This window comes from Sminthopsis crassicaudata, chromosome 1 (assembly GCF_048593235.1).
Source record: "Sminthopsis crassicaudata isolate SCR6 chromosome 1, ASM4859323v1, whole genome shotgun sequence".
Lineage (NCBI taxonomy): Eukaryota > Metazoa > Chordata > Mammalia > Dasyuromorphia > Dasyuridae > Sminthopsis > Sminthopsis crassicaudata.
The window spans coordinates 481571237-481593681 of NC_133617.1; the positions used below are offsets into that span (position 1 = coordinate 481571237).

Below are 22445 nucleotides of genomic sequence, written 5' to 3' on the forward strand. Positions count from 1 at the left end.
CTTTTGCTTTATTAGAAATAGGGGAATTGCTTAGCACCCGATCCAAATCTTCTTTTAAGCTTTGGTTCTCCTCTTGAAGTTCCTGAACATTTCTGGACAAGTGGAGAACAGTAGCACTCAATTTCTTCTGCCTTTTCTGAGTTGACTTTTTATCAGTTGGGGACCTATGTACAAAACAAACCAAAAAGTAAAATACCTCAAAGATAAACAAATGATTTCTAAACAGATACCATTAATGTCATAAGTCAGGAGAAAATATATTTTTCTCTTCACAAATTGTTTAACCTAAAACAGGTCAACTAATCAATCTTTTCTAAAACTTACCTCAGGGATTATTTTTCCTATGCTTAAAAAAAAAAAAAAAATCAGAGAGCTCTCTGGCTTCTTATTTAAAGAGAGATTTTATTCATGCTAAAATACAAGTAGCTAACACAGAGATGGGGGTGGAGGGAGAAACACTGTTTTTGAAAACACTTCAGTGGGTCTAAAGCTATGTTGTTCAGTTGCTTTTGTTCAGCCATTTTTTAGTCATGTCCAACTCTTCATGACTGTTACTTTTGGTTTTCTTGGCAAAGATACTGGAAGGGTTTGCCCTTTCCTTCTCCAACTCTTAGCAATGAGGACCTGAAGCAGAGTTATGTGACTTGTCCAGGATCACACAGATAATTTCTGAGGCTAGAATTGAATTCAGGAAGAGGACTCTTCCTGAATCCAGGCCCAGCATTCTGCCCAGCATTCTGCCCAGCATTCTGCGCACTATGGTGCCATCTAGTGATCCCCAAAGCTATAATGTTCCTCTTAAGACTTTCTTTGAAACCTTCTGACTTGCCTTTAAAAACAAAAACAAAAACAAACTATAATTGACATTAATAGTGAAGTTCAAATGGAATATGGAATTCAATGGAAGGTGGAAGCAGATAATATGGAAACAGTTCTCCAAATGGTGCTAAGGAGGGAGAACTTTAAATCAAATCAATGATCCAAAAATATGATAACCAAAGCAATAAAGCATAAGAAATCTATGCTAAGAAAGAATCTATGCTAACTGATATCATATCCACTGAACCATGGGAAGGGGCTTCTGCTTGACATTTTATGTCCTTGCCAATCTGGTTCCAGCTTATCTTTCCAGGCTTACTTCCTAGGACTCTGCTCCATCTACTCTTATGTTCCAACCAATGTGTCCCTGACTGAAATGCACTTTCTTCTAATCTGTAATTTATAGAACTGATTTCTGTCATCAAGGTTCATCTCATATGACGACTCCTAGTGAATATTGTACATGCACTTATTGGTATTCCTATTGATTCCCAGTTTCCCTCAAATGCAAACTGTTGTGTTATCTTTATGATCCCAAGATGTAGCATGATGCATGGCATATAATAAGCACTTAATAAATATTTGCTGGATGAATGAATAGAATGTCTGGTATATTTCCAGATAATATAGACTGAGAGAAAGTAAAGTGGGAGAACAAAACTGTACTAAGGTGATAGCTTATGTGGCATAGTGGGAAAAGCAATGGACTTGAAGTCACAAGATCTAGGTTTTAATCCTGACTCCAATAATTAATTGTCTGACCATGGACAAGACATTTAACCTGACAATCAAATTTCTTCATTTATGCAATAGAGACCATAATGATGATGATGATGATGATATATTTAATTCAGAGCTACTGAAAGAAAAGTTCTTTGAAAACCTTAATGCATTATGTGAAAGTGTCATTAATAATAAGAGTTTAAGAACTAGCAGCTTGATAACAGACCTGATTAAAATATTATCAACAATTAAAAAGCTAATAATGAGAATCATCTCTGTGATTCAAGAAGCTCAGATATCTAAATGTGAGAGGTCTAATTCTAACTATTCCTTTTTTTAAAAGGAAAGGTGTTTCAAGATGCTTCCAAGTAATGGATATCAAAAGTTCCTAGATGATTATTTTCTTTATTATAACATTTAAATAATGTGAATCAATATACAAAATATATGCCCCCAAGGAAACTAACATACTTCTTTCCTGTAGTTTCAGTATTTGCCAAAAGAACCTGGAGACGATGGATCTGTAAAATACCAAAGTTAGAATGCATTTTAAAAAACACATCACTAGCATCGAAAAGAATTTCCTTTGAGGACACTTCCACTAGAGAGATCTGAGGCATTGCTTAGGAACAAAACAAACCAAAGTGTGTTTTCACCTAAAAGTCATGATAAAGTAAGAGCACACAATTCCAGCAATGCTGACCTCAGCACCAAGACTCTAGCTTATAAAGTCCCTTCAGTTTTGTTTAGTGTAATTAGATTATTGCTTTCTGTCCATGGCCTGTAATTTCCCCTTCCCTTGATATTGCATTAGGAAAAAGAGCTTATACCTCCTCATAATAAGTCTCCATGGCAATCCTCATTTCCTCCAAATTAGTCATCTTTATATCCGTCTGAAGTTTACTGAAAATCCAAACAAAAAGTTAGCATGGAGGTCCTGGTACTGCAAAGATGAGTCCAATATCCTGATGGTCTCTCTGATACCAAGACATGGCACAAACATTCATAGAAGTCATATAATCTTAAAAAAAAAACAAACAAACAAACAAACAAAAACAGGATTGGGGGAAAGAAAACTGGATTTTGTCATCAATTTTGTCACAGTTTAACTTTGTGACTCAGATTTTTCCTCTGTAAGTGGAAATAACAATAGGGATATTGGGAGAATACTGCATTTTTCTAAGCATTAAAAGTAAATCTATAATTATGCTCAGTATTAACTATTCTGGAGAGCAATTTGACATGATTCTCAAAGCTATAAAACTTTGCCATGCAATATTCTTTGATATAACAAAACCACTATTAGGTCTGTATTCACAAAATATATATATTTTTTAAACAGAAGGACTCACATGTATAAAAATACACAGCAGCTCTTTCAGTGATGGTAAAGAGTTAGAAAAATGAGGGGATATCCATTAATTGAGGAATGGCTGAACAAGTCTTGGTATGTGATTGTATAGAATACTAACATGCTACAAGAAATGATAATCAAGATGCTTCCAAAAAAGCGGAAAAGACTTACTTGAACTAATGCTGTGAAATGAGCAAAAACAGGAGAATAGTGTACATAGTAATAGTGATACTGTATTATGAACAACTGTGAATGACTTAACTATTCTTAGTAGTACAATGATTTGTGACAATTCTGAAGGATTTATGATGAAAAATGCTATCCAGCTACAGAGAAAGCACTGACTCTAAAGTGCAGATTAAAGCACACTATTTTTTACTTTCTTTATTTGTATATATAGATATGTTGTGGTTTTTTTTTTAGCCTGTGTTTACTTTCACAACATGACTAATATGGAACTATGTTTTGCATGATTGCACAGACACAGCCTGGCTCAAAATATGTGCTATCTTAGGGAGGGAGAAAAGGAAAAAAAGAGAGAATTTAGAACTCAAAATATTAAAAAAAAATGCTAAAAAACTGATTTTTAGATGCAATTGGGAAAAAAAAGTTTGTTTGTTTTTTGTTTTTTTAAAGAGTTAACATTTGAAAATGTTGATATCCTTAAAATACTTGGAACGTTTTTAAAGGCAAATATTGTGTGGAAAGCAACAACAAAAACACCCCCCAAAAAGCTCTCATCTTCAAAATGTGAGAAAAATGATAACCACTACTAGGTTTAGACCCCAGATATAAGAGGAGGAGCCTAAGCCCTAAGCACACAAATATTTATAGCAACATTGTAAAAAAAAAAGTAAGTGGCCATTAACTGAGGAATGGCTAAACAAATTTTGATAAATGAATAGAATGGAATAATTATTATACATTAATAAATAACAAAAGGAATGATTTTCTAAGAAACATAAAATTTTATGAAGTAATGCAAAGTAAAGTGAGTAGAACCAGGAGTACAAGTTATACTATAACAATAACATTGTAAAAAATGAACCATTTTGAAAGACTTAGGAAGTTCTTATTATTCCAGAGGTCAAATGATTAAGTTTGTTATCTACCTCATCTCAGAAGTGATATGCTACAGATATAAAACAAGACATATTCATAGTCATGATCAATATGGAAATTTGTTTTGCTTGGCCATATGAATTTGTTATAGGGCTTTGTTTTTCTGCTTTTTTTTTTCATTCTTTAATTTTAAAAATTCTTACAAAACCTATATATTTAAATTAATAAGCATTTTTTTTCCTCCTTTTCACTCACACCTCCCCACCTCCAAAAAAAGGACACAGGTACAAAAGTTACAAATCTGCTCCCACCCAGAGGTCACTTTCAAAGCTAGCAAGATGAATTTTTAAGAGCCACCACCAGGCATGGTCACTGGTTTTTTTTTAATTAAAGTTTTTTATGTTCAAAATATATACATGGATAATTTAAAACATGTGTTCTAAATTTTTTCCTGCCTACCCTCACCCCCTCCCCTAGATGGCATGTAATCCAATATATGTTAAACATGTGTGATTCTTCAATACATATTTCCACAATTATCATGCTGCATAAAAAAAGTGAGATCACAAAGGAAAAAAATGAGAAAGAAAACAAAATGCAAGCAACAACAAAAAAGGTGAAAACACTATGTTGTGATCCACACTTAATACCCACAACAGTCTTCTTTCTTGGATACAGATGGCTCTCTCTCTATCACAAGTCTATTGGGCTTAGCCTGAATCACCTCATAGTTGAAAAAAAGCCACATCCATCAGAACTGATCATCGTATAATCTTGTTGCCATGTACAATGATCTCCCGGTTCTGCTCATTTCACTTAGTGTCAGTTCACGTAAGTCTCTCCAGGCCTCTCTGAAATCATTCCAGTGGTCGTTTCTTGCCAAACAATAATATTCCATAACATTCATATACTATTAATTTATTCAGCCATTCTCCAAATGATGGGCATCCATTCAGTTTCCAGTTTCTTGCCATTATAAAAAGGGCTGCTACAAACATTTTTGCAAATGTAGGTCTTTTTCTCTCCTTTATGATCTCTTTAGGATATAGATCCAGTAGAAACACTGCTGGATCAAAGGGTATGCACAGTTTGATAACCCAATTCCAAATTGCTCTCCAGAATGGTTGGATCAGTTCATAACTCCACCAACAATGTATTAGTGTTCCAGATCCCACATCCCCTTCAATACTTATCATTATCTCTTCCTGTCATCTTAGTCACTCTGAGAGGTGTGTAGTATGGTTAATCTTTTTCACTCTTGGCCAAGTTCCTCTTCCAATTCAATCAGAGAATTACACACACACACACACACACACACACACACACACACACACACACACACACACACACACACACACATATATTGGGGATTGGTCAGGGACCAACTTCTCCCACTTATAAAATCTTTCATTTGATTCTGCCATCTTTTCAAGCCAAGACCTTAGACCTATATCCTTTTCAAAACTAAACTAGAAAAAACCATCTACTCAATTCCTTTACAAGATATTTACCTCAAAGAAAAACAAAGGGATTGGGAAAGGTTTCATATGCAACACAATATCTATAGCAGCACTTCCAGCATAAAAAAACCCAGTGAACAAATAAAATTGGAAGCATACTAGACAGATGCTTGATAATTGGGGAATTTCTACAGAAATCATTCTGTAGCAATAAGAAAGATCAGTACAACAGGAAACAATGTACCAATATAAGCATAAAGGATTATTTTTGTGTCATAAGAAACTTAATTTGAAAAATTCAGAGAAACATGAAAAGATTTTTCCTAAGAGAATACATACAATAATTAAAATAATATAAATGAACAAATAGACAAAGTCTGATTAACTATGGTCGGTGACTATTCTTCAAGCCTGGAAAATTAAGATCAAATACATTTCCCTCCTTTCAAAAAAATGGTAAAAGATTACAGAATGTTATATACTTAGTATCTATGTTGACTAGTTTTGGTTTTTTTTGTCAAAAAAGGAGTGTAACTTCCACAGAGGGGTGGAGGTAGAAGTGGGGAGGGATACAATATAAACACAAAACACACACTTTTTTTAAAGTTGCCTATCCTTCTTGAATTCATTTCTTCCCATTCACTTCTCAGTTCTGCAATGGACCTTCGAAAAATAAGTACTACAATGTTCTCTTTGGGGCAGGTAAATGGTGCAATAGTTAGAGCACCAGCCCTAAAGTCAGGAGGACCTGGGTTCAAATCCAGCCGTAGACACTTAACATGTCCTAGATGTTGTGATCCTGGGCAAGTCATTTAACCCCAATATTGCCTCAGCAAAAAAAAGAAAAGAAAAGAAAAGAAAAGTTTCCTCTTCAACATTAGCAATAATAGATCTTTTAACTGCTAACTTAATAGACTTTTCTCATTCATACTTTTTGACCTTGCTGTAGTTTTTAACCTGGGCTGATCAATCCTGTCCTCCAATATATATTCTCTTTTCTTTCAGATTATGTAAAAATGCTTTGTCTTGGACATGGCTTTTTTTCAAACAGCGAGGTGATTCAGGCCAGTTCCAATGGTCTTGTGATGAAGAGAGCCATCTGCACTCAGAGAGGGACTGTGGGGACTGACTGAGCGTGGATCACAACATAGTATTTTCATCTTTTTAAAATTATTGTTTGATTGCATTTTGCTTTTTTTTTTTTTTTTCCATTTTTTTCCCCTTTCTGATCTGATTTTTCTAGTGCAGCATGACTGTGGAAATGTATAGAAAAATTGCAGATGTTTAATATATTGGATTACTTGTTATCTAGGAAAGAAGGTGGTAGGAAGGGAAGGAAAAAAATTGGAACACAAAGTTTTGCAAAAGTGAATGCTGAAAATTATCTATGTTTTGAAAATGAAAAGCTTTAATCAAAAAAGAGAGAGAGAGAGAGAGAGAGAGAGAGAGAGAGAGAGAGAGAGAGAGAGAGAGAGAGAGAGAGAGAGAGAGAGAGAGAGAGAGAGAGAGAGAGAGAGAGAAATAGAGGAAAAAATGCTTTGTCTTGGTTTTCTTACTTGTCTGACCACAATGTAGATCTTCTTTGCTGGCTCAACATTCATATTCTGCCTCCTGACCCTAAAAAAGTTCTTAGTGTTTTCTATCTTTATATCCTCCCTCAACACTCTTTAATTCCCATAGATTCAATAATCATTCTAGGTATCACCTCCCTCCCGAGTTTTTCAGCCCCTATTATATTGTTTGTTAACTGTCCATTGGACCTCTCTACCTAAATGTCCTATAGGTATCTCAAACTCAACATGGAACTCACCCAAAAGGTAACTCATTACTTTTCCTCAAAAGCCATCTCTTTGTAAACTTCCCTATTCCTATAAAGGATATTTGTATTGCTAAGTCCTTCTGGCTATCCAACCACATCCTAATTGGCCTCTCCAAACTTCTCAAGATTCCTCTTCAACCCAGCTTCTACACAGAAGCCAAAATAATGTGATCATTCCATTCTCTTGCTCAAATCTTTCTTTACTTATTTCTTTTATTTTAAACTACTTCAAAGTACAGTAACAAAAGATATGGTGACTGGGAAACACATAAACCATACAAGGTTGACCAAAGTGCCATGATTTACATGATAAACTGTTATTCTGGCAATAGCTTCCAAGTGATTTGAAATTAATCTGGTTAATAAAGGAGATAAAGGTAGAGTATAAAGATAAGAGATTAGTAGAGGATATAACAACTAGCCTGCAGGTCTCTTAGCTATTTCTTCAAGTATATGCCAAAAACCAAAAGAGTGGTTTAAATAAGACATGATAGAGCTCACCAATGAAGTCTGAACAAAGCACATTATCTGTCAAACCACTGTTTGGTATCATTCTTCCCTGCAAATCTAGCAGACCCAAGTCTCTCATTTAAGGATGCTGACCAGGGAATTGGTACTTAACTTTGACCCCAAAAGGGCTGGACAATGTTTTTACTACAATTGTGGAATATATACAATCCACCCACTCAAGCATAGAAACCATCATTAGTAGAAGTAATCTACCAGGTTGGCACTGGAAAGTCAAGGTGAGGCGAGGGCCCGGATTTCTTAGGGCTCATAGGAAATTAACTATTGCCCCAGCAAGCATTTCAGATCCTTTCTACCTAAACACATAGGATACCTGTACAGCGATGATAATAGCAAACAGTTTTTCACAATGCTAGACAATGGATCCACAGATAACAATTATATACTAAGTATTTCATCAAGAAAATCTGAGGCAGTTATGTCTATAGACTCTGCATTATGAGTGAGAAGAACTATTCATATCAGGGTTACATGACATATTTGGAGCTTCCCAGAAAAGTCATAGGTATCACTGAAAAGGTAGGTACCATGGACCCTGGTGTGTCTAGACACAGATAATATTTCTAAGGCTTTTGTATTTATTAGAATTAATCTCAAGACTGTTCAGAGTACTACCAAAGTACCTCAGGCAGTAAGGGGGAGGAATGAGCTGAATACTCTAACCATTCACAATTAATGTGAGAAGCTTACAATAGACCAATCAACAAGCATTTATTAAATACCCCCTGTGTTGATACAAAATCAAAAATGATGCTCTTATAGAGCTTATACATTCTAAGGGAGGAAACTTACATAGATATGCTGTCCAAAAAACCTCTTCATTAATACTGTACTCTGGGTTTTAGGTACAACAACCAGAAACAATTTTATTTCATTCACCTAACAATTAAGCATTTCTAAGCCAGAGAGAGCGTTGTCCAATCTGGCACAGTTCTTTTCCCCTGACTCTATGGCCTCAGATATCATTCTCTCCATAGAAGTAAATAGTTAAGATTTATAGGAATCTCAAACAACAACAACAAAAAAAAAGGCTAGGATATATTAAATTATAGTTTTGGGTTAAATATTCCTGAATAGCTACTATTCAATTGCTTCCTTGAGAAAGAGAAGAGAAGTAAGCAATACTAGGGGGTAAATTTCTTCTCTGAAATCTTGCCCTCCCAAGAAAACACAAGGTAATAGATCCAATAGAAAGTTTATTTCTCTTCAGTCATTTCAATCATATCTAATTCTTTGTGACCCCCATCAGGGGTTTTCCTGGTAAAGATTTTGAAGTGGTTTGCCATTTCCTTCTCCAGCTTATTTTATATATGAGGAAATGGAGGAAAACAGGGATAAGTGACTTTCTCAAAGTCACACGCTAGAGGCAGGATTTAAACTTGATTCTTTCTGACTCCAGGCCTAGAGCTCTATCCACTATGCTACCCAGCTGGAGGAGAAAGTGATTCCATATATGGCTTTTCAAGAGATTAGACATTCTACATTACAGAATTGATCCAATAAAAGATTAAACCCCTGAAAAGAAAATGTATCATAGTGATTACCTGCCCATAAGGGAGTTACTCAGATTAGGGAAAAGAATGGGAAGTGTGGGAAAGCTTGAAAATTAGGTCTCAGAAAGGTTTCTCCATAGACAGAGAAGTCTATCTAAGGAAGATTCAGATAAAAATCCAAATGATTTTAAGAGCAACTATAAGTATTAAGGAAAGATGTTAGGGCTTCTTTAATCTAAGAAAGACTTTTATCTAGTCATGGAGTGATTTGCATCTGGTTATTCCAGCTCTGGCAACTTTTGAAGGGAACAGAGACCAACTATAGGGTCAAGGATAATTTCATTAGCCTTAGGTTATCCACAGACTAGAACTGGGACTTAAAAGTCAGTTATCCAAGGACTTCTGTGGTCCAACAGAAGATAGGAAGACAATGTTCAGAAGTGATAGTAAGTCAACACCAGTGACACCAAATGATTTGTTCAGTGATCTGGATAAAGCCAATGTTCTAGAGATGAGGAACAAGCACGTCATCCTTTGACATTTGCTGGTACAGGGCAATATAATACTCGGTGGAGGATGGCACACAGAAAAAAAAGGGGGTGTGGAATTACTACAGTATGACTCAAGGACTGTATGAGATGCCTCATGATCTAAATCTTCATTAATTAAACATAATTCTGTTACCCACAGAGTTTGTACCTATAAATGGGACATGTATTAGGTATAATGGAAGGGATTACACATTTTAGGTACCTAAGTAGCTGAGCAGACAGTACTGGGCCTGGAATTAGAAAGATATGAGTTCAAATCTAGTCCAAGAAACTCCTGCAGTCACCGTGAGCAAGTCTCTTAACTTGTGTGACTCAATTTCTTCAACTGTAAAATGGGGATAACAGTATGTACTTTGCACAGTTCTTGTGAAGATTGAATAAGAAATCTGTAAAGCACTTGGTGCCTGGTCCATATAGGCATGTTTATTCTTTTCCCTCCCTTTCCTTCAATTGGAATATTCATTTATGTTTGTGTGAAGGGGATTCTTGGGGTACTAGCAAAAGAGGGACTACTTTTAAAAAGAACCGTGAGAACCAAATGGTAAAATACTACACAGGAATACTAGTGAAGGTCAGCGTATTCATATAGTACCCAGAGAAGTACTGGGTGAGGATAATAGCAGAACTGCAATCAGGGTCAGAAACTGGAGTTTGAGAAAACTTGATAGATGACAACTTTAAAAATAAATGCAGCCTCTGCTAATGGTATAGATGATTCTCAAGATTCTTCCCAACCCACACAAGAGCCCAATGCAAAAGTCTCCATACGTGATTGTATTGTCCTTTTCTTTGCACTGCTGTTCCAACTTTATAATCCTCTGTTTTAGTCCATTAATGACCTGCCAAAAAAATATAAACATATCAAGCCTGGAGGTTTCTGATATGCTTATTCCATCAGTCTCCTCTTGAAATTTGGTCTTTTTCATTCTATCTAGTATTACATTTAAAAAAACATTACAAACAGCCAAAATAGCACACCAAAATAGGAATGAAATCCTTAACAGGTTTATCATTATTACTAAGAGAATATGTAGGAACAGGATAATTGATTTAAAACATTTTTAAGTTAGCAACAGCTCTCTGGAAATTATTTATCAGATAATCCTGTTCACAGTTGACAAATAAAAAGAGCAGTCCTTTATAATTTACTCACAATTTTCAGAGTTGGAAGGGAAGACATAACAGATATTAGTTTACATGAAAAGTATTCTCCGAAAGAGTGCTGGGTAAAACCCTGTTGCCTTAAATATTTTAAGAATAAGTGTTACTGATGCCTCTGATTTTTAAATCACAATCATTTCTGAATATATTTCTTTACCATTTCTTCCACCTCCCTCCCCACCCCGAAACAAGTCCTTCATTTGTTACAAAGAAAAACAGAGAAAACCAATGGACACAATAATTGTGTCTGATAATATATAATACTCTTCTCTAGTAGGACCCCACCTTTTTCCTCACTTGCCTTAAATATTAAAAATATAACTTGCAACTATGTGTACACCATGCACATGTATCAATTTTGGAAATAGCAAATGCTTTTTCCTTAAACAATATCCTTTCAACAGCCTGTCACACATATTAGATTATGACTAATCTCTCTTAATAAGTATCTCAGAGAAATCCACTTTACCACAAACTATAAAGAATAATCCAGAAAGACTCTGAAAGGAGTGTCTTCCTTTGACATCTGTCTTTCCTCAGGGTTCTGATTGTAATTCAAATATACAATTATTATTGTCAGGCCTAAAAACCTTCTCCTGTGACAAGATTAAGACCTATAATAATTCTCAACATAATGGTTCTCAAAATCATGCAGGAGCAGTAGGAAACATCATCTCCAAGGTTAAAAGTGCTACCTCCTGAATTTACTACAAGTTATCCTGGAGTTTCTGACCATTCTATAACCAACTCCTAGGTAGTGATTAAGGAATAAAGAACTCACAGCCCACAAGGAAACAGCAGGGTCTAGAACCCATGGTACTGTGAAATTAATTCTCTCCATAAATTATAGCAAAAAAAAAAGTCTTCATTGGGCAAAGACTGTTCACATACATTCTGAATGAGTACCTCACTGTTCTTTCCCCATATCTATCATTGTAATCTCTTTAGGGAAGGAATAGCTCTCATCTGAATGTTGGTTGGCATTTTAATTAGGTTTCAATAGGAAAGTTATTTGCCTTTCTGGAGATCACACTTACCCAGCCAGTACCAGGCCTTTTGTCAACCATACTCCGGGCAAAATCACAGCCCTGTAACAAAAAAAAATATTAAAAAAAAAATTAGTCTTTGTAATTCAATTTTTTTTTTAAATTTCACCTAATCTGAGGAATTAAAATTTACAATTCCCTCAATTTTAGGGTTGACATTTCTTTTTTCTTTTTAATTAATTTTATAATTATAACATTTTTTTGACAGTACATATGCATAGGTAATTTTTTACATTATCCCTTGTACTCCCTTTTGTTCCGAATTTTTCCCCTCCTTCCCTTCACCCCCTCCCCTAGATGGCAGGCATTCCCATACATATTAAATATGTTATAGTATATCCTAGGTACAATATATATATATGCAGAACTGAATTTTTTTGTTGTTGTTGCAAAGGAAGAATTGAATTCGGAAGGTAAAAATAATCAGGGGAGAAAAATAAAAAAATGCTAACAGTTTACACTCATTTCCCAGTGTTCCTTTTCTGGGTGTAGCTGATTCTGTCCATCATTGATCAATTGGAATTGGATTAGCTCTTCTCTATGTTGAAGATATCCACTTCTATCAGAATACATCCTCATACAGTATCATTGTTGAAGTGTATAATGATCCCCTAGTTCTGTTCATTTCACTCAGCATCAGTTGATGTAAGTCTCTCCAAGCCTCTCTGTATTCATCCTGTTGGTCATTTCTTATAGAACAATAATATTCCATAATATTCATATACCACAATTTACCCAACCATTCTCCAATTGATAGGCATCCATTCATTTTCCAGTTTCTGGCCACTACAAAAAGGGCTGCCACAAACATTTTGGCACATAGATGTCTCTTTCCCTTCTTTAGTATCTCTTTGGGATATAAGCCTAGTAGTAGCATTGCTGGATCAAAGGGTATGCACAGTTTGATAACTTTTGGGGCATAATTCCAGATTGCTCTCCAGAATGGTTGGATTCTTTCACAATTCCACCAACAACGCATCAGTGTCCCAGTTTTCCCACATCAGGGGTTGACAGTTCAAATGAAGAATTGAACGATGAGTTAAGTGAATGAACCCAATTACTGTTGCCTTTGGGCAAGTCATAAAGTATTGGTAGATGCAAAGGGGCATTTAAAAACAGGCTTGGACATTTATAAGCTATGTCTCCAATATAGTATACTAGCCCTCCAGGACACCAACTAACTACTGACCCCTTGTATTTGGTTGTAACTATAGATTATTCCATTTTTACTGAAACTCAATTTAATTCCTTAACTGATCTTAAAGTGTGTGCATTAACCTCTAGTCCTGATCCACAGCTGATTCCCCTGGCTATACTATTCACCTTGCTTACATTATGGATTATGGATTACATTATGGATAAATTATGAACTCTCAGCAATTCTACTCATCAAAAGCATCATTTTATATGACCATCCCATAACTACCTCCCTTTCTCCTAATTCTAAGATAACAATGGAGAAAGTCAAGTCATTTAAGACTATTGGCAGAAAATTTCCAAGGATGATAGATTTGGATTTGAACTGGCCAAAGTGGTGACTCTAAAAGAAAAAACTAATACTTTTTAGGTGCAACTGGATAAAATAAAATTTGAAAATTACAATTTGCAAGGTGAGATGGCAATATTAAAAGGAAAATACTGAGGATGCCCAAAGTATCTGCCCAGTCAAATAAGTCCCTGGGGAAATCCAAGAGGGAGGCTGAAGAACTTGCTTGCTTGTGGCTGAGGCCACAGGACTTTCTCACCAACCAAATGAAAGTTTGATTCCCATTCTATGGTACTGGTCATGCTGCCTGGCATTCTTGATTGGAAATAGTGACCTGCTAAAGAAGTTCAATGGTGGTATGACAAAGATCCCATAGAGTTTTAAGAGATCACCATTGTCTAAGGCTGCAAATCATTAGATCTAGTAGTACTGACAAGAAAGAGATTTGGTAGGAAGACTCTTCAGGCTGTAAACCAGCCTGTAAACGAAGATCCCAAATAGAACAGAACTCTTAGATAAAGTAATCTAGGAAGTCCTTCTGGATGCCCAGGAATATTTGTATACCCATTCCAGAGCCCCTCTAGCAATTCAAAGAGAGAATCTATCCCTGATGGGCTATAACATTCACTTCTGTCATATATTTCCTCTGCCTCTGCCATAATGGGTTGACAAAACAGAGAGATATAGAAAATCTTTCATCTGGCTACCCAGGTCTTTTGGTGCCCAAACCTCAATTCAACTAACAAACCTCTTTTATAAAGAATCTACTTTGTCCAAGACACTGAGAAAAGACAATCAAGGCCTCAGATGTCCCATAATATCACTTAATATGGCTTAATAATAGGTCCACGGCTGAAGCCAAGAACCTGACTGAAAAATGGGGCTTGAACCTTGCAATGGAATTTTTTGAAACTACTTTGTACACTTCCCCAGTCATGAATGACAAGTGTTCTTGGATTTCATCATATATCTGCCCATCCCAAGTCTTAATCTTCATTATGATGGTTGTAGACATCATAGAAGTAACACTGGGTAATGGTTAAAAGTACTGGTTTTAAATCCAGGAGAAGTTGAGCTCAAATCCTGCCTCTGACACTTAATAGCTATACACCTTAAACTAGACACATGACTTCAGATTCCATATCTATAAAATGAAGGGGTTGGACAGAATAGCCTCCAAGATCTCTTCCAGTTCCAAACCTATGATCCTTTGTTATGATTATCACTTTTTCCTCAGTGCTGAATCTCCAATGCCATAAAGACCACCTATCTGCTCTTTTAGGAGATCTTTTACTCAGATCACCTTTTCATATATATAGGCCATGAATCTCATATGTCACACATCCTAGGCAACACTTTTCTGGACAGTCCTCTGAGAAAAAATACATCCTTCCACTATATAATTAATTCTTAACTGAATGAATAAATTGTACCCTGGAGCAATATACACCATACATCTAGATCTTCATTCTACCCTTAACAGAACTCCTCTATTCTATGTAGGCTTCTATCTGGAACACATTCTTCTATACCAACTATTGGCTTCATTTCATTTCTAGTACTTTCCTTCATACACACTCTGGTACCACAAATTCTGTTTCCCCTCTCTGCCCATGGTCACTAGAGCTGCTCAAAGAAAACTTTATTATGACCATCCCTTATCAGAAGTTAGAAGATGGTCTATTGTGAAGGACCCAATAGTTCTAAGTGATAAGTTTTATAGCTTTTCCATTGACTCTACCTAAATAAATGCAGATGTCATTCAAAAAATTCCAGGACGTGAGCATTCATCTGCCTGTTCCATAGCTCCCTTGGTAAGGGTACATGACTAAGAGGCTTCATGATGGCTCTGTGACCAACTCCAATATCTGGCAGAATGGATAGGTTTTAGATCAAAGAGGACTATAAATGGCAATCTGCCCAAAACATGCATACAACTATGTTTGTCTAGGCCTTTCAATGACAGTAGCCACAAAAATCTTAACCTAACCTAACCTAATCTTGACCTATAGATCTTAATACTCTCAAGTTTTGTTCTTGCCAGGAGAATTACAACAATAAAGACTATATAACTTACTCGATTAGGATCCAGGAGATGTTCAATCTGCCGATCCTTTCTGCTGTTTTCTTCTTCTAATCGTCGAAGTTTTGTTTTCATAAAATCCACATCACCTTTTTGAGAGTGTAATGACTAAAAGGAAAAAAGTCTACAGGTTTGGCCTTTTTTTTTTTTTTTTTTTTTTTTTTCAATACACCCCATAATCAAATACAAAGATATACTGTTTTTAATCCTTACCCACAGTCCTAGTTTGGGGCTAGATAGGTCAGTCATCTAGTGCTCAGGAAGTCAAATTTGAATTTGATCCAATTAAGTAAGCATTTACTAAGTGCCCCCTATGTGAGAGGCACTCTGGTAGGCACTGGCAACACGAAGACAAAAATGAAAGTCACTATCCTCAAGAAACTTACATTCTATTGAGAAAAATAATATGTACATATATAAACACACACATATTTTATATCTATCTATATAAAGACATACATATGTATGTATACATATCTATATATACATATACATACATATACACACACAAGATATATATAAAATAAATTTTAAAAGGATAATTTTGGGTCAATAGTTGGGAGAATAAGGTCTCATAAATGCATATGAATTGTTCATGAAGGAGGAATAAAGAGGGAGTGTATTCTCAACATAAGGGGATATTGCTTGAGCATAAGCAAAGAAATAGAAGATGGAAAGATGAACAGTTTGAGTGGGCTGTGGAATTTGTAAACAGAATTTGTATGATAACCCTGAGAGATAAGTTGGATATGGGTAGGGGAAGTTTTTTGGGGAAAAAAATATCCACAAGATACTTTTAAATTTAATCTATATTATAAAAATATTTTTCCCATCACTTTCTTAATTTTAGGCAATTAATAGCCACAAAAATCCTTGATTTGTAGCATTTGCCTATTTCTGAAATGTATTTACGTGAAAATTTAATAATTAGCTCTCATGAACCTGTATGAAATAGCTCCTGCATCTAGGTGGAAAGGGTTCTAAATGTCAAAAAGAAGTATTTGCATTTGATCCTACAGGTAATAAGGAACTCCTGGTATTTATTGATCAGAAGAATAACACGATCAGAGCTATACTTGAGGCAAAGAGATCAATCAGGAGGCTTATTAAACTATTGATGAGACACAATGAAGATGTGAACTAGAATCATTCCTATTCTATCGTACTTACCTCACTAGTAAAAACAGGAAATTTGGTTAGTGATCATAGTGTGTTCAAAAAAAAAAGGTTGAATAATTGAGAAGGTTCAATATAATTCATCATAGCCATTTGGAAAGATTATTGAGAAGCTATATCCTATAACACTCAAGCCAAAAGGATCATCTTCAATGTTTTTAAATAGAATGCTAAAGATGGGTAAGATAGTAGGATTATATGCAAATAATTGCAGATGTAATATCAGAGATATCAAAGTAGCTGTCCATAGCTATCTGAACCAGACTGACATGTATTTGGGAAATGTTTAGCAAAATGTATAAAAATATAATATAATGTAGATAATATTAATATGTGGTTTTCAAAGTCAATAAATATGCAGTCTCAATGTTTCCATTTGATTTTGAGATCACTGATATAAATGACATATAATGACTATTTTAAAAAAATGTTCAACAATAAAAATTCTGCATTGATGCTCTAATGTCCAATCAAAAACATCTGAAAAAGATTTTTTTTATCCAAAATAAGAAGTCTGTGTGAATTTTCTTTGTTGCTTCTAATTCTGCCCTCTGAGCCTAGAATGACAAGTATAAACTCTCTTCTCCATGATAATCCTTCAATTGTATGAAGCTAGTTATCACATCCCTCTTAAATCTTCTCTTTAAAGGATAAATGCTGTCCCTTTCCTCAAATAATTCTTTTAAGGCTTGGTCTCAAGGTTCCTCACCTGGTAATCTTCCTTTGGATGTATTCTAACTTGTCAATCTTCTTCCTAAAATGTGGTTCCCAGTACTAACATATTTTTCACACTATACAGGGGATCCTCACAACCTGAGTTTAAGAGCAGTGGTTCATACATGAAACTTTTCTTCTTCACAGATGTTAGTGCACTTTCTCTCAAAAGGATCTTATATTTATTTTGAACACACTAATTCCCTTCATTCATTCAGTTGTGTCTGACTATTTATGACCCCTTGGACCATAGTATGCCTTATCTTTCTCTCCTCCACTATCTCCTAAAGTCTGCCCAAGTTTTTATGTGTTGCTTCCATGACACTCTATATATCATTCTCTGCTTTCCTTTTTTCCTTCCATCTTTCTCAACATTAGGGACCATGAATCATGTCTGCTCCCTATATAGCCAAAATTTTTAAGTTTTAGCTTCAGTACTTATTAAATGAGTAGTCTAAATTATTTTTTAAAAATACTGATTTAATCTCCTTGTTGTCCCAAAGACTCAAAAACCTTCTCTAGCACAATTCAAAAGCATAGATTCTGCAGTCTCAACTTTCCTTACAATGTACTTCTCATAGTCGCACATTGCTCAATGGAAAAACCAAAACTCCGACCATAAGGACCTTTGTCAACACAATTATGTCTCTGTTCTTTATTATGTTGTCCAGATTTTTCATAGCTTTCCTTCCAAGTAATAAGAGTCTTTTAATTTCATGGCTGCAGTCAATGTTTGCAGTGATGAACTCAAGAACATAAAATCTGATACTACTTCCATTTCTTCTCTATTTTCCAGAAATGATGAGATTGGTTGCCATAATCTTTGTTTGTTTGTTTTTTAATATTAAACTTCAAACCAAATTCTATACTTTTCTCTTTCACCCCCATCAATTCTTCTTCATTTCTGCTATAAGACTGGTATTGCCTGAATATCTGAGAGTATAGCTATTTCTCCCAGCAATCTTAATTCCAGTTTTTGATCCATCCAGAACAGTGTCAGAGGGGTGAATCCTACTGAGTACAGGCGATGATCCAGAATAGAATAAGGAAAAGAAATGGACAAACAAGAGAACTAGGAGACAGTAGGGGCAGGAACATCTAGAGATGACAGCATTAAAAAGGAGGAATAATCAACATCAAATGCCTCAGGGAGATTCAAGAAGGATAAGAACTGAGTAAAAGTCTTTGAATTTAGTAAGAGTTTTTAGGTCATCTTGGAGAACATAGTATCAATTGAATGGGAGGAACAAAAGCTATGAATACAAAGGGTTAAGAAGTAGGATAAGAAAATAAGTGTGAGACAATAATAACAACAATGAATCTGAAGTTAAAAGACCTCCATTTGAGTTCTCACTCTGCCACATACTATCTTGAGCAAGTCATTTAATTTTTCTGGACCAGTTTCTTTATAAAATAAGGGTGTAGGGGCAGCTAGGTGGCGCAGTAGATAGAGCACCAGCCCCGAAGTCAGGAGGACCCGAGTTCAAATCTGGTCTCAGACACTTAGCATTTCCTAGCTGTGTGACCCTGGGCAAGTCACTTAACCCCAGCCTCAGAAAAAAATAAATAAATTAAAATTAAAAAAATAAAATAAGGGTGTTGAACTAAATTACCTTTAATCTCCCTTTCAGCTTTTAATCTATGATCCTATTTGTTCAAGACAGAGGTAATAACTTTATACAGGCATTTAGCTGTAAACGAGAGAACTATGGGAGATGTTGTGAGAGGATGGCAAGGTCAAGTGAAGGATGAGGAAATAATGGACTTGTTTATAGATATCAGAAAAAAATCCAGTGCATAAATAACTGAAAATTTAAAAAAGAGAGAGAATGCTTGTAGGAACAAGTGTCTATAGATGGAAGTGAAGGAAATAAAAGAGACAAGTAGGATTAGTATGGACAAAAAGGACTACTACTATTACTTTTCCTGAAACTTAAAATATGTCATTGTTTCAGCTGTGTCTTCATGACCCCATTTGGAGTTTTCTTAGCACATTCTGCAGCACATTTTACAGATGAGGAAACTGAGGCAAACAGGGTTAACTGATTTGCTCAGAGTCTCACAGGGAGTGTCTAAGACCACAGATGAACTCAGGTCTTCATGAGTCCAAGTGCCACTCTATTCCATTGTACCATCTACCTGTTGTTGTAACACCTACCTTCCCTGAACTCAAGGAGATAAGTCTTTATGACTCCAGGCCTGGCAAGCTACATACTGCATCATCTACCTTCCCTGAATATATGGGATTTTCTTATTGTTGTTTAGTCATGTTTGACTCTTTGTAAACTGATTTGGGATTTTCTTGGCAAAGATACTGGAGTGATTTGCTATATCCTTCTCCAGCTCCTTTTATAGATGAAGAAACCAAAGTAAACAAGGTTAAGTGACTTGGTCAGGATCACAGAGCTTGCAAGTGTCTGAGGCCAGATTTGAACTCAGGAAGATGAATCTTCCTGATTTCAGCTGGCACTATATTCATAGTCCCACTTAACTCACATAAGATTATATTTAGCAAAAATATGAAATGTTAATCAAATTATATATTAAACTTATCAAAAAAATTTATCAATAATACATTTCAGTGAATACATACCTTAGCTAAATGAACTCATGTGGCTACTAGTGACTATAAGTTGAAAATTCTAGTCTGTTCCTAGATCAATGTATACTTTGTATATTATATATTGACCAATAAGTATTAATTAAGCACTACTCTGTGCCAGACATTGTGCTATATGCTGAGGATAAAAAAATCAAGGCAAAAACCAGTCCTTTTCCTGTAGATTAGAAGGTAGCTTTCATTCTAATGGAAAAGACATATATAAAAACAAGTACCCAGAGAGTATAAACTAAGTAGAAGGAAGGTAACTGGGGAAAATGAAAATCCCCATGCTAAAGATAGTACATTGTGCCATAGCAGGTAAAGATGTATGATATAAAATAGGATTCCTGGCTACTAAAGAACTTAAGGGGATTTCTGCCTAGTAAAAGCTAAAGTTTTGAAGAAAACCAGAGATTCTAAGAGATTGAAGGGAGGTAGAAGAGTTTTTGAGGTATAGGGAGAGCAGCCATTGTAAAGCCACATAGAATGACTATGCACAATGTCACCTGAGGAACAGCAAGTAGACTGTGTGCCCACATTGTAAATGTCTGGAGGGAAATAAGGTATAAGGTTAGATGCTTTAAATGGAAAATGACTTTACATCTGATCCATTAAGAGTTCCATCAAGAATTAACTTTTTTTTATCCATTACCAGAAACTTTCATTGTTCAAAAACAGTAGAGAACAAAAAGAAATACTACCTTCTTTAATTCAATAATCTCATCATACATATCTTCCTTCTCTCTATAAACAGGGGCCCCAGGACTATGACCTAGAAAAGGACAAAAAGAAAATTAATTATAAAATTACTTGGAAAGGAATTATAATCTTTAACTTTAATATAACCAGGATTTCAAAGATCACAATGTTTCAGAGACAGAAGAAAAAAGGTTTTTTCTCATAATAAATATAAACAATTCATAGGATTTTATAATCATTATTATATCATATAACCAATTAAACAAATTTCCTAGAGACAGAAAAAGTAAAATTTAAGAAAAATGAGAATGTAAATATATAATTTATAGTCAAGATAGAATAAACTATAATAGGAATGAAACATTTAGACTATTTAACATTTTAAAATTTAAACTGTTCAGATTTGAAGCTCCCAAGATAAAGATTGTGAATCCTTATTACTTTATTGCTTAGTCATTTTAGTCATGTCCAATTTTGTGTCCCTTTCCTTCAAGATCTCTTTGGGATACAGGCCCAATAGAAACACTGCTGAGTCAAAGGGTATGCGCAGTTTGATAACTATTTGAACATAGTTCTCTTCAGAGAACTCTCTCCATTCTCTCCAGAATAGCTGGATCTGTTCACCGTTCCAACAACAATGCATGGGTGTCCCAGTTTTCCCACATTCCCTCCAACATCTGTCATTATCTTTTCCTGTTATCTTAGCCAATCTGAGAGGTATGTAGTGGTATCTCAGAGTTGTCTCAATTTGCATTTCTCTGATCAAAAGTGATTTAGAGCACCTTTTCATATAATTAGAAATGGTTTTAATTTTTCTTCATCTGAAAATTATCTTTTCATATCCTTTGTTGGTCATCATTTCTTATAGTTCAATAATATTCTACCATAATGACATACCACAATTTGTTCAGCCATTCCCCAATTGATAGACGTCCCCTCAATTTCCAATTCTTTGCCCTGAGAAAAGAGCTGCTATAAATATTTTTGTACATATAGGTCCTTTTCCCTTTTTAAATAAAATATCTTTTAAGATATATGTTTAATAGTGGTATTGTTAGGAGAAATGGTTTTTGTATTTTTATAGCTAGTTTGGGCACAGTTTCAAATTACTTTACAGAATGGCTGAATCAATTTGTAATTCTATCAATAATGCATTAATGTCTAATTTTTCCCACATTCCCTTCAACATTTGTCATTTTCCTTTTCTGGCCTATTAGCCAATCTAAAATATGAGGTACTACCTCAGAATTGTTTTAATTTCCATTTTTCCAATCAATAGTGAGTTATTTATTTTTTTCATATCGTTATAAAAAACTTTGATCATTTAATCTGAAAATTGTTCATATCTTTTGATCAATTGTCAATTGGGGAATGGCTCTTACTTTTTATAAATATGACTTAGTTCTCTATATGTTTGAGAACTGAGCCTTTATCAGAAAAACTTGCTCAAAATTCTTTTCACAATTATTCCTGCTAATTATATTTCCCCTCTTGGTTATTCTATTTTCTCTTCTTTCATTCTGCCCCTTGTTTTGTTTCTAAACCCCTTTCCACAGTCTTCCCTTTCTTTTATCACCCTCCTCCCTTTTCATATCCCCTTCCTTTCCTACTTACCTTTATGGTAAGATAGATTTCTATACCCAATTGAGTGTGTACCATCATCCCAGTT

The 22445-nt window shown here is 35.0% G+C and overlaps 1 protein-coding gene across 9 annotated transcripts in view; it reads right to left on the bottom strand.

Annotated features, from left to right (window-relative positions):
• Positions 1 to 22445, bottom strand: part of IQCE (IQ motif containing E) — a 100063-nt gene that overhangs the window by 39878 nt on the left and 37740 nt on the right. For 8 of the 9 annotated variants that reach the window (XM_074281186.1, XM_074281179.1, XM_074281183.1 and 5 more), the window contains 7 exons: positions 20779 to 20849; positions 15580 to 15693; positions 12008 to 12058; positions 10578 to 10648; positions 2373 to 2445; positions 2014 to 2063; positions 1 to 164 (listed from right to left, as the gene is read on the bottom strand). In XM_074281186.1, the coding sequence (XP_074137287.1) occupies positions 1 to 164; positions 2014 to 2063; positions 2373 to 2445; positions 10578 to 10648; positions 12008 to 12058; positions 15580 to 15693; positions 20779 to 20849 (594 nt within the window). The remainder of the gene's footprint in view (positions 165 to 2013; positions 2064 to 2372; positions 2446 to 10577; positions 10649 to 12007; positions 12059 to 15579; positions 15694 to 20778; positions 20850 to 22445) is intronic. The other variant, XM_074281181.1, reaches the window with a different exon arrangement.